This window comes from Amblyraja radiata, chromosome X (assembly GCF_010909765.2).
Source record: "Amblyraja radiata isolate CabotCenter1 chromosome X, sAmbRad1.1.pri, whole genome shotgun sequence".
Taxonomy (NCBI): Eukaryota; Metazoa; Chordata; class Chondrichthyes; order Rajiformes; family Rajidae; genus Amblyraja; species Amblyraja radiata.
Window position 1 is genome coordinate 577,110 of NC_045999.1, and position 12,228 is coordinate 589,337.

Sequence of the window (12,228 nt, forward strand, 5' to 3'; positions counted from 1 at the left end):
ATTTTCAAGGATGTTGGGTAAACTTGGATAAGTTAGCATTGCTGATTCTAATACATAGGTGTTGAGGGGAAACTTAATTGAAGTGTGTAAAATTAGAAAGATACCAGATAACAGAAATTGTCCTGTCCCTGGGGTCAAAACCCAGGGCATAGGTTTAGTTTTCCCAACCTAACCCCTCATGTCTGCACATCAGCCTCAGCCCTGCACATGGTGATTGACCAATAGCTCTCACGGTGGCAGAATTCCAAATATTCAAAAACTTCATCAGCTCGGTCCCTTATCTTAAGACTCAAGGCCTGACATTAGAGAAGGGAACACCCATAGCACCTATTGCAACAATCCAGTCAGCAGCAGGCCCTAACAATTAGATGGAAGGATTTAGCAAGAGATAGTAAAATGTCTGGGTGAAAAGTACCCCCTACTTGCAGCTTCCAGCCAGCCATATACAAACATGGGAACTCTGAGAATTAGGCCACAGCCCCTCATGCCATTTATTAAGGTCATGCTGATCTGATGTAATCCTGCCTAACCCTGGCCTACACAGCACTGAATATCATACACCCTAGTGACAGAGCAGCTTCCAAACTACTTCTGAATACATTCTCTTACTGCCAAATTAGTTTCAGATGTATTAGTATCACTTTCCAGTAGCTATGGCCTTCCACAAATAATTACTGATCCTAGCCTCCATAAACTTATAATGATTTATTGATTACAAGGGCAAGAGATCCTTTCCACAAAATGTTGACTATCACGTATATACGGCAGTTAGGGTTATAGGCAGCACCTGGGCTGCAAGACTTTTTCTACTTTCAAGATGAAAGCCTGTTTCATGAGGAAGCTTTTCAACTTCCAGAGCTTTAGTAAGGTTGCAATATTATGCTCCGACAACAGAATTACAGAAACAAAATACCGACTGGATATTATCCATTCTCCCTCCCCCCCACCCCCCCCCACCCCCCCCGATTCTAAACAATGCTAACTTTTGAGGGTTTAAGAAGGAACTGCAGATGCTGGAAAATCGAAGGTAGACAAAAATGCTGGAGAAACTCAGCGGGTGCAGCAGCATCTATGGAGCGAAGGAAATAGGCAACGTTTCTGGTCGAACCCCTTCTTCAGACTGAAGTTTCTCCAGCATTTTTGTCTACCAAACTTTTGAGGGGATGTGTTACTTCCACAATTTGTTTTCAACTTACTTTGATACTGAAATCTGATAAAAAGCAGCAATAGCAAGATATTACATGTTGATATCTCACACTGTAGACTCCATAATGTACAAGGACAGCGTCATTTATATCAAAATCAAATGAAGGCTTCTAATAAAGACAGACGATACCTGGGAATGTTATGTACATTGGAGAGAACATTCAGGAGTAGTTGAAAGACTATCTGAACATCAAGTTAATTTAGCTTTAATAAATTCAGAAAATGATGCTCCATCTGACATCTACAGATATCACTTTGCTACATCCTCATCGCTGATTAAATAGTTTAAAATAGAATTTTAAGGAATCACAAATGCTTAGTCATTTCTAAACGAATTAGTCAATGTATTTAAATACAATGCCCAGAAATGATTAAGTGAATCAATGCAGGAACAGATGTGTCACATCAAATAAGGAGCATATCACAATCAATTCAACATAACTCCCAAGTACTGCCACTTAGGCCAATTAATATTTCAAATATTCAGTCACTTCCTACTGTACTGCTGAATCTACCACTTTGTTGACCCTCAGACTATCCTTGATCGGATTTTGATGGCTTTACCTTGCACTAAACGTTATTCCCTTATCATGTATCTATACACAGTAAATGGATCGATTGTAATCATGTATTGTCTTTCCGCTGACTGGATAGCACGCAACAAAAGCTTTTCACTGTATCTCGGTACACGTGACAATAAATTAAACTGAACTGTATTTGCGATACTTTGCAATCCAAATACAATTCTTACAAAAATGGGATTCATTATCAAAGATAATTCATACCCATTTGAATGAGTAAGACAAACAAACTTATATAACATCCTTCGTGTCCTCGAATTGCCCAAAATGCTGCACAGCTAATCGAGTACATAATGAAGAGTTATACCATAGGTATGCACAGCAAGCTCCCACAGATAGCAATAATCTGACAAATTGTTTTTTAATGAGTTGCTTTAGGGAAAGATAGTCTGGAAACAGGGGGCACCCTGTCTTCTTCACATTAAGCGCTTGGCATTTTTTACATTCACCCTAGAGTACAAACAAGGGATTCAATTGAACTATGACAATTCCAACTGTGACTCGGTCCCTCTGGCGCGCACTAGAAGATCAATGAAGATTTTTGTATTTGAGTCTTTGAAATAGGCCAATCAAGATCATAATAACCATTGCAATGTATTAATGATAAAAAAAACATACCGCTAACTAGGTTTTCAAAGATGTACAATCATATGCTTAATATAATATTTGTTAACACTGGGAAAACAGGGAGCACTTAGCAATGGCGGTGCTGGCTCGAAGGGCCGAATGGCCGACACCTGCACCTATTGTCAAACGAGAGAGAAGTATATTTGAGGAAAAACAGCCACATTGAGCAGAAGGTTTATTCACTTCCCCAGGCTCATGACCAAGATAACTTTTGAACACTAGATAGTGAGGTGGTCTTGGGGATTTTCTAAGAGTCAAAGGTGCATATTATCCATAAAAACCTCAAGGACGACTGGCCACAATTATCAATTGTTAAGAAAATCTGCAAAATACATCTCCAAAAATACTTCTGAATAGGTCATTGTTATTGATAATTTTAAGTATCAATTAAAAGACCAAACAACAAAGTGTGAAAATGTTTTGCACTATGCAATGATAGTTAAATTACACAATCAACATAGGTACATTCTTGACTTTTGCATCAGACTCCATCTGAAGCAGTTTGTCATAATTCAGTTCCAGCTCCAAACATTAGAAAAGGTATCCTTGTGCAGAGGAACATAACAAATACATCTACCTGCTGACATTTTAAAAGTCTAAGGTTGAGAAATGATCCAATTAATGTTGCATGGGATTTGATATTAATATACAGTTAGGTTTCCTAATTTGACAGGACATCTAAAGAAAAAGAAGAATTTAAACTGGGCAACCCATGGGTGAAATCTGGAAGCACTTTTACAAAAAAGGGTTATGGAAAACTGGAATTCTCCTCACTAAAATGATTGTGGATAAAAGGGTCTAATGAATTAAGTTTGTTTTTGCCAAGAATGTCAGAGGACATGAGTCAAGGTACAGACTACAGCCAGTATATAATTGTATTGACAATTGTACAGGCTGAATTTTTATTTTCACAAAAGATTTATCCATTCACTTTGCGAAGTTTGACATGAAAAAGATGATAAAGACACATGCCCAGAACCTCAATATAACAAATAAATGTGAATTGCTTTGCACAATCAATAGGCTTGGAGGAGACTCTTGGTAAAGCACAGATGGTACAGCAAAATTCAATGGAAACCTTGACTGCAGGGAACATGTCCAACTTATTCCTGAGGGATCAGGTACAGAGAAATATAGATCTGAATATTTCCACTGTAAACTCATTTTTTCTTGGCAGTTTCTGAATTTCAACCTTTATTATTTAATAGTGTAATACATTTTGAGGATAGAAAATAAAACAATACACATCTTGATTTTGAAGGCATGTGCACAGTACTCCATCTTAAGTTTTGAGTTGTGTCAAGATACTGGAAGAATACATAGAACACAATGTTTAAATAGTGAACATTGAACTCAAAACCATCAAAACCCATGGCCCAAATAGCTAGCAAAATTCTAGGCCAATGTTTGTACACAGTTCCTCCTGGTACAGGAACTCAGATCTCAACATAACCGCCCTATCACCAACTAGAGAGCAGTCCAGTCTAGACCTACCATCAACCTCATTGAAGATCCTTGGACGATCTTGAATCAGACTTTAGCTTGCACTAAACATTATTCCCTTCATCCTGTATCTGTGTACAGTGGATGACTTGATTGTAATCATGTATAGTATTTCTGCTGATTGGACAGCACGCGACAAAAAGGCTTTTAACTGAATCTCAATATACGTGACAATAAACTAAACCAAAAACTAAAGCAAGACCAACATTAGCTTCATTTTCTCATTTGGTTTTAACAGCACTCCCTAGACCCTGAGTATCCCAGGTCAATTGTTGCATGACATTTTATTTTCAAGTAAGCTTTTGATTTGCTTGTCTAACATTTAAATATTATTACTACTCAAGTTGATTGATAAGAATGCTTGACGTTTGAATATTATTTCAGGCCTCCAAAAAAACTCATCTCCCAAACAATAATAGTCCATATACAAATCAGCGACATGGAATGTTTAAACTGGAGTAACATGTGGGATGTTAATGATGACAGTAATGGATTATGGTAATCTCAACAAGGAAGCCCTAGTTTAAAAGTCAATAATATTAACTGCTGCTTAATGTTCAAGTCATGTGTGTTTAAGAATAGAGACAATTTCCAGCAGATCAGCAGCATCTTCATCTTGTTGATGTCTCATTACTAAAGTGAAATGCCACAATGGACCTAATGGTGTTCACTCGTACCTCTTCTTTTGGCTCTTCCTTAATGTAACTGGCACTTCAACCCGATATACACCTCGCACTAACACAACTTATAACAACATTAATGCCTCAAAATTGGTAATAACCAAGAAAGGTATTTTGTCAAAGTTTAATTTGGCTAAACCGATGACAGTGGTATTATTATACCACAATATACTTGGTTCTTGGTTTCTTGGTCCTCCAAAATATTCCAAATGGAATTTAAATTGGGGGTGGTGAAGGGAGGGCTTAAGACAGAAAGGGTTTTTGGGAAGAAAGAGCTACTTTAAATTTAGTTGCATCTGGTTGGGTAACCATAGCAGGGTGGAGATTATTCCATGCTTTAATTGTGCGGGGGAAGAACGAATTGCTGTACACATCTGTCTTTGTAGCTGGGATCACAAATTGCATCGAATGCCCTCGTCTGCTCCTAATTGGTTTGGGTTTGGTGTAGGTCTTGTAATCTATGTCGAGCTGACCATTTAACATTTTGTAAAAACAGGTCAAACGGTGAGCTTCACGTCTGTCTTGGAGAGGGTTCCACCCCAGAGAATTCAGAAGTTTGGTGACACTCACTTCTCTCTCATAGTTGTTAGTAACAAATCGAGCTGCCTGTCTTTGGACACGTTCGATGGAAGAAATGTTTTTATTTGTGTATGGGTCCCATGCTGCTACCCGTATAGATAGAACACAGCCTCACAGCCAGGACATCGTGATATTCTCAGGCCAACTCAAAATAGTTCTATCCTGCAGCCTTCCATGTGTCACCTTTCCCCAAGTATTTATCCACTATCCAAGCTTGAGGCCAAAAGCCATTCCGCTTTAACACCAATTGCTATCTGATCTGTAAAAGCACATATCGTTATTATAATTCCATTCTACTTTACTGTTAAAACCAACATACAGCTGATAACCATTGCTTACCTCCATCCAGACCCAAGCAGAAAGCTCCTGTCTCTCCTCCTGATGATCACTAACTCTGGGTGAGCTATTTCAGATAGTGTGTGAAGCACCCGAAGAAGAAAGGTAAATTGTCCATTTTTGGGCATAGTTATTGTTTATGGAATACAGTAAAACTCTAATAATCCAGAATGATTGTGTGGAAATCTCCATGGTTGGGCATTGACCAGCGCAACAGATGCAGCGAGCATGATGTGGAGCCCAGAATGCAAATAGGGTTGAGGTTAGGAGCTGGGGTGCCTTAATGCTTCGGATTGCCGTGACAAGCAAAAACATAGAAGGTTAAATTTACAAACGGGATTCACCAGATTTAATTACGTCTCCTTTTAAACCCACAGGGCCCAGCTAGCAGTGTCATTTAATTAATTGGATCTATTGAAATATTATATTAATGTATAACATGTGAATCGGTTAAATAAAATATATTAGGGTATTAATGGAAGCAACATCCAACAGATCAGAAGATTTGCTAATCCAGCAACACCAAAGTCCACAGTGTCGGATTACGAGAGTTTTATTGTAGTCTTTCTTACCTTCTCTTACTGAAGATCTAGTGTTGGAGTTAGTGCAGATGCATTTAACCAAAAGAATACCCGGAGTTAACAACTTGTGACCTCTTACCACTCCTTGTTTCAACCATTTTGTTACAACTATCTACATAACTAGAAGGTCCCTGGAAATTTGATCCTTAATGAAATCAAGCATGAGGGTCAATTGAATTGGGATATTGGCATTCAGTGTTTAGTGCATCAGTACTGTGTGATTGGCTTCCTTTGGTCACAGAAACCGGAGACACTTGAAGTCTGAAGAAGGGTTTTGGCCCGAAACATTGCCTATTTCCTTCGCTCCATAGATGTTGCTGCACCCACTGAGTTTCTCCAGCTTTTTGTGTAACCGGAGACAACTGTTTGTGGAAGGTGGCTGCACCGTCAGACAACACAGAAAGGTGGTACTAATTGAACAGGTAGGCGAGGACCCTTCATGATTTCATAGCTACAGGTGATAACAGTCAGCTTTACATTTTCCCTGCATGTAAATATTTAGCTTTAGAGTTATTTATGCCTCCAAGATATTGCACAATGTTTCACTAAAGTAAATTTATTTTGAAAAATAACATTTTAAGAAATAGCGTAGCAGCCTATTTTACACAGCAAAGTCCTATAAACAGCAATGAGATGAACCACAATTTCTATTATCGATTGAGAGATTACTGTCAGTTTGGACACCAATAAACCAAAGGAACTATAAACATAATTGTCATGCAGATCAGCTCGAACTAAATAACCTGAAAGTTACATTGTGTTGCAAACATGTGTGAAAAAAAAATATGCGTATTACTTGGAATCTTTTATTTAGATCCCTCTGCAAACACAATCTTAGAATATTCAATTGAAGCTCCTTGATCAGGTACCCTCGAATAACTACGACCTTCACCGTGACAAACAAGATGAAGCTCAAGAAGTTATGCAGATCATTGATCAAGTTCCCATTCTTTTAAAAAAGAACAACTTCAGCAATCTAATCCATCCATTGGGACAAACACTTGGTTAGTGTATGAAACTAAAAATCAGCCCTAAAAAAACTGTTTGGTGTCCAGTTCAGTGATTGCTGCAGTTCAAAAAGTTTTACAGTGTAGGAACTCAAAGTGTACATTTGGGAACATTTCATCACGGACAGCAAAATATTAGTGCTGATGTAAAGGATTTCTGCTGCATCAGCAGTACCCATTTGTTCAATAGAATGTCTCGTGCCTGTATTTGAGACAGATTTAGTGAATGGATGGATGGATTTTCAGTAGACAAAACAGTAATCTCAAACCAAGAACTACACTATACTAGGGATGGCACATGTATGGAAAATTCATCAATTACTGATTCAATTATAATGACATATCAATATTTCAACACTGTTTCATTGAAATGAGAATACAACTGTGCAGTTAACCACACAAGGAAGGTGGCAGATGAAATTCAGAAGCACCAGGGGCCAAATTAATTCCAATCAACATTTACCACAAGATTGATGGTTATTGAAAAAGAACCAAATCGGTAATTTCAATACAATGTGCCACATCAAACACTATGCAGAGCTTAATAGTCTCCACCCTACCTGGCCATCTGATACCGAGTTATTGATCCTAGTGCTGCTTCCAGACCCCCCACTTTCTTCTTTCTAATGAGAGAACACGAGACTTGTTTCCATGTTGTTAATGCTTTAACCGCAACTATTCTGAATTTGTATAATATATTGTAAATGACTAAATATTATGACTATAACATCTATCAACTAAACGATATGATTTATTTACACATTATACCCAGCCCAATAAAGTGTGCACCCCTACACTTATACAAATTCAATGCTATTCAGCAAATTATTTATTCTGATGAAGAACTGTAAAGATGCAAGGGCACAGCCAGATAAACACCCAGACACAATAAACAAAGAATCATCACGTGGATTGGGATATTATGCTTTCTAATAATTATATAATGTTCAAGAACCCACCTATCAATTGAAAGAAAATCTAAAGGAAAAGCATGAAACATTGAAACAAAGGGTCTACTTACAAACGCTTTAGCCAGTCCCAGCTAAAAGCACAGCAGGCAGAGTCCATGGAGAATAGATTTTGGTGATGGCAACATAATTAAACAATATCAATGGAAGGCACGCAATACAGAGCATATGTTGTGTAGCTGCAGTAGTGAATAAGAAATGGTGGAAACCATCAAGATCCATGGGTCCAGTAAACATCAGCTGCTCCAGAAATTTAGCTCAGAGTTGAAGATCTGGAGTTCAAGATTCAGAACTACTAGGCTCAAATTCTGTTTCAGAAACTATTTACACCCCTTTGATTAAGTAGCGTAAAATTGATCAGTGAAGAGAGACAAAATGCTGCGTATATGAAAGAGGCACCTACAGGGATACAGAAGTTAACACGGTCTCAACCCACAATGAAAATCAAAACACTGCAGATGATGAGAGTCTGAAATAAAACCAGCTTGCAATACTCAGACAGCATCAGTAGAAAGACAAACAGAGTTAAGATTTCAAATTGAATTTCTGACAAAAGGGTCTTCTATCCCTCTTTCCATAGATGCTACCTGATCTGCCGAGGGTTACGAGCATCTCCTACTTTGAGTGCAACCCATGAGGATGTTCAAGAGGTATTAGATTCTTGTAGCCTTAGTAGATGAGAGAAAAGATTGCAAACAGAATGAGCAAATACAAGGAGCTATTAAAGTTGGGAGAGAGAAAAGGAACAGGTTGATAATAGGGGCAATAGGGTTGTGCAGACAGATATTGTTCTCTGCAGCTGCGAGCGAGTCTCAAAGGTCATCTCACCAGGGTTAACAACATTTCTTCAGGCTTGTACAGGAACTTGGAGTGGGAAGGAAAGATCTAGTCATATTGGTCAATTAGGGGGGGGGGACAGAGAAAAGGGAAGTTCTATTGATGAAATACCAAGCAACTGGGCCCAAATTGAAAAGCAAAGCCTCAACAATTTAAATTCTTTTGACAATTTAGAGAGTCCCTTCGGTCTAATTTGCCCGCGTCGATCAACATGCCCCAACTACATAGTCCCTCGCCTGCGTTTGGTCCATATTTCACTGAATCTATCCTATCCATGTACTAGTCCAATTTTTGTGATAGTACCTGCCTCAACTACCTCCTCCAGCAGTTTGTTCCATTATACCTACCGCCCTTTATGTAAAAAAGTTGCCCTTCAGATTCCTATTAAATCTTTTCCTCTCATGACCCAAGCCACCTCATCCTAAAAGGAATAAAGTTCTCGCCTGCTCAACCCTCCAATCATCCAGTCCTGGCAACATCTTTGTAAATCCCGGCAACAGATTACTACCTATGATCTAGAAAATCAAATTGGCAAAATAATCAATAAGATCAGCGAATATGTGGGTCAAAGTGGGGTGATGAAGAAATGGGTTTCAATTCATGGAAAATAAGGAAAAATAAGACTGAATGAAACGTAAAACTATGCCTGAAAATAAGACTTTAAATCGAATAGGCAGTGGAAAAAAGTGATGGGGGAAATTTAGCAATTTAAAAAAGGACCTCCTTGGAACGACATTGGGCGCCACCGCGGGGTGTGGACTTACATCGGAGTCGATCCCTTGCCTGGGATCTCTCTAATAGTGGCCTGCGGACTTTACATCTGGAGCACGCAGTCTCGGGAGAGGCCGTGGATGTCGGGAGCTCCAATGTCGTGGAAAGTTCAGCCAGCCCCGACGTGATGTTCGATCGGCCGGCGCGAGGGAGCTGACATCCCCTCCAATGCAGGAGCAGATCGCCTCGATGCGGAGGGCCCGCCTCCAGCTACGGGAGTCAAGATCATCCTGTCAACGGAAGGCTCGAGGTCCCCGACCGCAGGAGAGCAAAGGGAAGAGACTGAACTTTTTTTCGCCTTGCGTCACAGAGAGGAATGTGGAGGAGCCACTGTGGTGGATGTTTATTTTTAAATGTGTTTTGTGCGTTCCGTTGCTTTTTATTTGTATGACTGACTTGGCAAATGCAATTTCTCGTATGTTACAAAACATACTTGGCTAATAAAGTATTATTGTGATTGTGATTGATTGTGGAATTTAATACAGAGAAGTGCAAGGTGTGTTTTGAGTTGTCTAGATGCTTGAGTGTATAAATCTAAAAGATCGCAGGAAGGTACAACAAATAGTTACAAGGACAAATGGCATTTTGGTCTTCATCACAAAGGGGTTGCTGCAATTGTGCTGGGTGTTTATGAGGCCTCACCTGGAATTTCACTGTGTTTTGGTCTGACCTAAAAGGATATCGTAACATTGGAGATAGTACTAGTGAGATTCACTCCGCTACACATCAACAATTCCTTCCCTTGCCTCACAGATGCTGCTCGACCTGCCGAGTTCCTTCTTTTGCTCCAGATTTGCTGTACTTGCAGGGAATAGGCAGGCCATCCACAAATATTGATCTGCCTTTTCTCTCTGTGTTAGTACCGGCCAGTCAATGGTTGGCATGGACACAATGAGTCACCAAATGAGTGTTAGTGGCGGCGCCTAACGGCAGCGGCTCGACTAGTCGTCTGTCTTTTTTTATTTTTGTCTTGTTAAATGTATGTCTTGAGTTAGTTTTTATTATTTTTTTTAGCTGTGTATATGTGGGGGGTGGTGGGGGGGGGGCTGTGGGGAAACCGCTTAAATCTCTTCCCTGTGCGGGGACCAGACTATTCCTTGTCGGGTCTCGGATGTCGTGGGCCTAACATCATGGAGCCGGCGGCGACCTCCGGCCGGGACTAACCTGAGGGCTCCAGTTGCAGAGCCTGCGGAACGGACATCGCGGAGCTGGCCAACTTCGGAGCGGGAAGAGCTGTGGTGGCGTGCGGCTGCGACCCGACTTTTGGAGTTCGGAGGCACCGGCTGCAGACCCGGTGGACGGGAATATCGGGAGCTCGCAGGTCCCTGGTGGGAGACCGCTTTTCCGAGCTCCGCAACGGCGACTTCTCCCGCTGGAATCGCGGGTTTAAGGACATGGAGCCGGGGCCTAACATCGCCCGGCGTGGCTTAAACGGCCTCAGGACTTACCATCGCCCGTCGGGGGCTTTAACATCAGAGCCCCAGTTCGCCTCGACACTGCAGTGGGACTGCTGGACCACGGGAGAAGGAACAAAGGGAAGAGATAAAGACTTTGCCTTCCATCACAGTGAGAAGATGTTGGAGACTCACTGTGATGGATGTTTATGTAAAACTGTGTTAAGTGTGGGTCTTGGATTGTGTTGTAATGTTAAACTGTAGAAATGATATTTCGTTCAAACCTAGGTTTGAATGACAATAAATTGCATTCTATTCTATTCTATTCAAAAGGCCTGTTTTTGTATTGTACAACCCTATAAATATCTGTAATATTAACTCGGGTTCACTCTCTTCACAGGCACTAACTGATCTGCTGGCCATTACTCGATTTCTCCCTTGGGTTTCAGGACTCCAAAAACCTCTGGCCTACATTTCACCGTGTTTTAAATGCCCGTTTGTTTGCTTTCTCTCTAACTTCCCTCATTAGACTATTAACTAGCAGCTCATTAACTGAGGAATCACATATTAGATTCATCCAAACAGATATATTTCCTTTGTCCTGTGCATTACTCCCACATCTTCTTTGCAACTTAAAACAAACTTACTTGCTCAGCTGAAATATTAACTGTTTCTTACCACAGTTGCTGCCTGATCTGCTGAGTAATTCCAACATTTTGTTTTATTTCAGATTCCCAGCATCTGCGGGTTTTTGATTTTCAAAACATTGAAACAAATTAATTTTTGACAAAATTGTTAAGAATTAATTTTGCAGTAGTAACTAGCAGAATAGGTGAAAGGATAAATGATATAGTTGTACAGCACAGAGATGGGCCCTTCGGCTCACCACTCCAATCGTTTTTCAGAAAGATTTCATAAGATGCCACACAAGGAAAGGAACAGCTCACAGCATTGGAGACAAGATTCTAGAATGGTTGGGTATTGGTTAACCAACCAAAAACAGCAGGGTTCATGGATTATATCTCTCCTTATGATGCAAAGCCAAGGTGGCAATGTGGGTTGTGAGAGTGATCCAGTGGGACATCAGTCGGATATCGATGTTAGGAGAATGTGCTAGCACGCCGCAGATGAAAGATAGTGCGGAAAATTGTGAGATTA

The 12,228-nt window shown here is 40.2% G+C and overlaps 2 protein-coding genes and 1 long non-coding RNA gene across 6 annotated transcripts in view; 1 reads left to right on the forward strand and 2 right to left on the reverse strand.

Annotated features, from left to right (window-relative positions):
- The window catches only part of mtmr10 (myotubularin related protein 10), a 902,395-nt gene that overhangs the window by 430,297 nt on the left and 459,870 nt on the right, over positions 1–12,228 (forward strand). The gene's annotated exons all lie outside the window — the stretch shown is intronic.
- The window catches only part of arih1 (ariadne RBR E3 ubiquitin protein ligase 1), a 51,162-nt gene that overhangs the window by 19,360 nt on the left and 19,574 nt on the right, over positions 1–12,228 (reverse strand). For 2 of the 4 annotated variants that reach the window (XM_033015117.1, XM_033015116.1), the window contains exon 4: positions 7,661–7,723. The exons of the other annotated variants lie outside the window; for them this stretch is intronic. In XM_033015117.1, coding sequence (XP_032871008.1) covers positions 7,661–7,723 — 63 coding nt within the window. The remainder of the gene's footprint in view (positions 1–7,660; positions 7,724–12,228) is intronic. 4 annotated transcript variants of the gene reach the window in all.
- On the reverse strand, positions 1,119–7,628 carry LOC116968350. The gene is made up of 3 exons (XR_004410455.1): positions 6,457–7,628; positions 5,267–6,354; positions 1,119–4,768 (listed from the first exon to the last, which is right to left on the reverse strand). It is a non-coding gene; the product is annotated as an uncharacterized LOC116968350 (long non-coding RNA).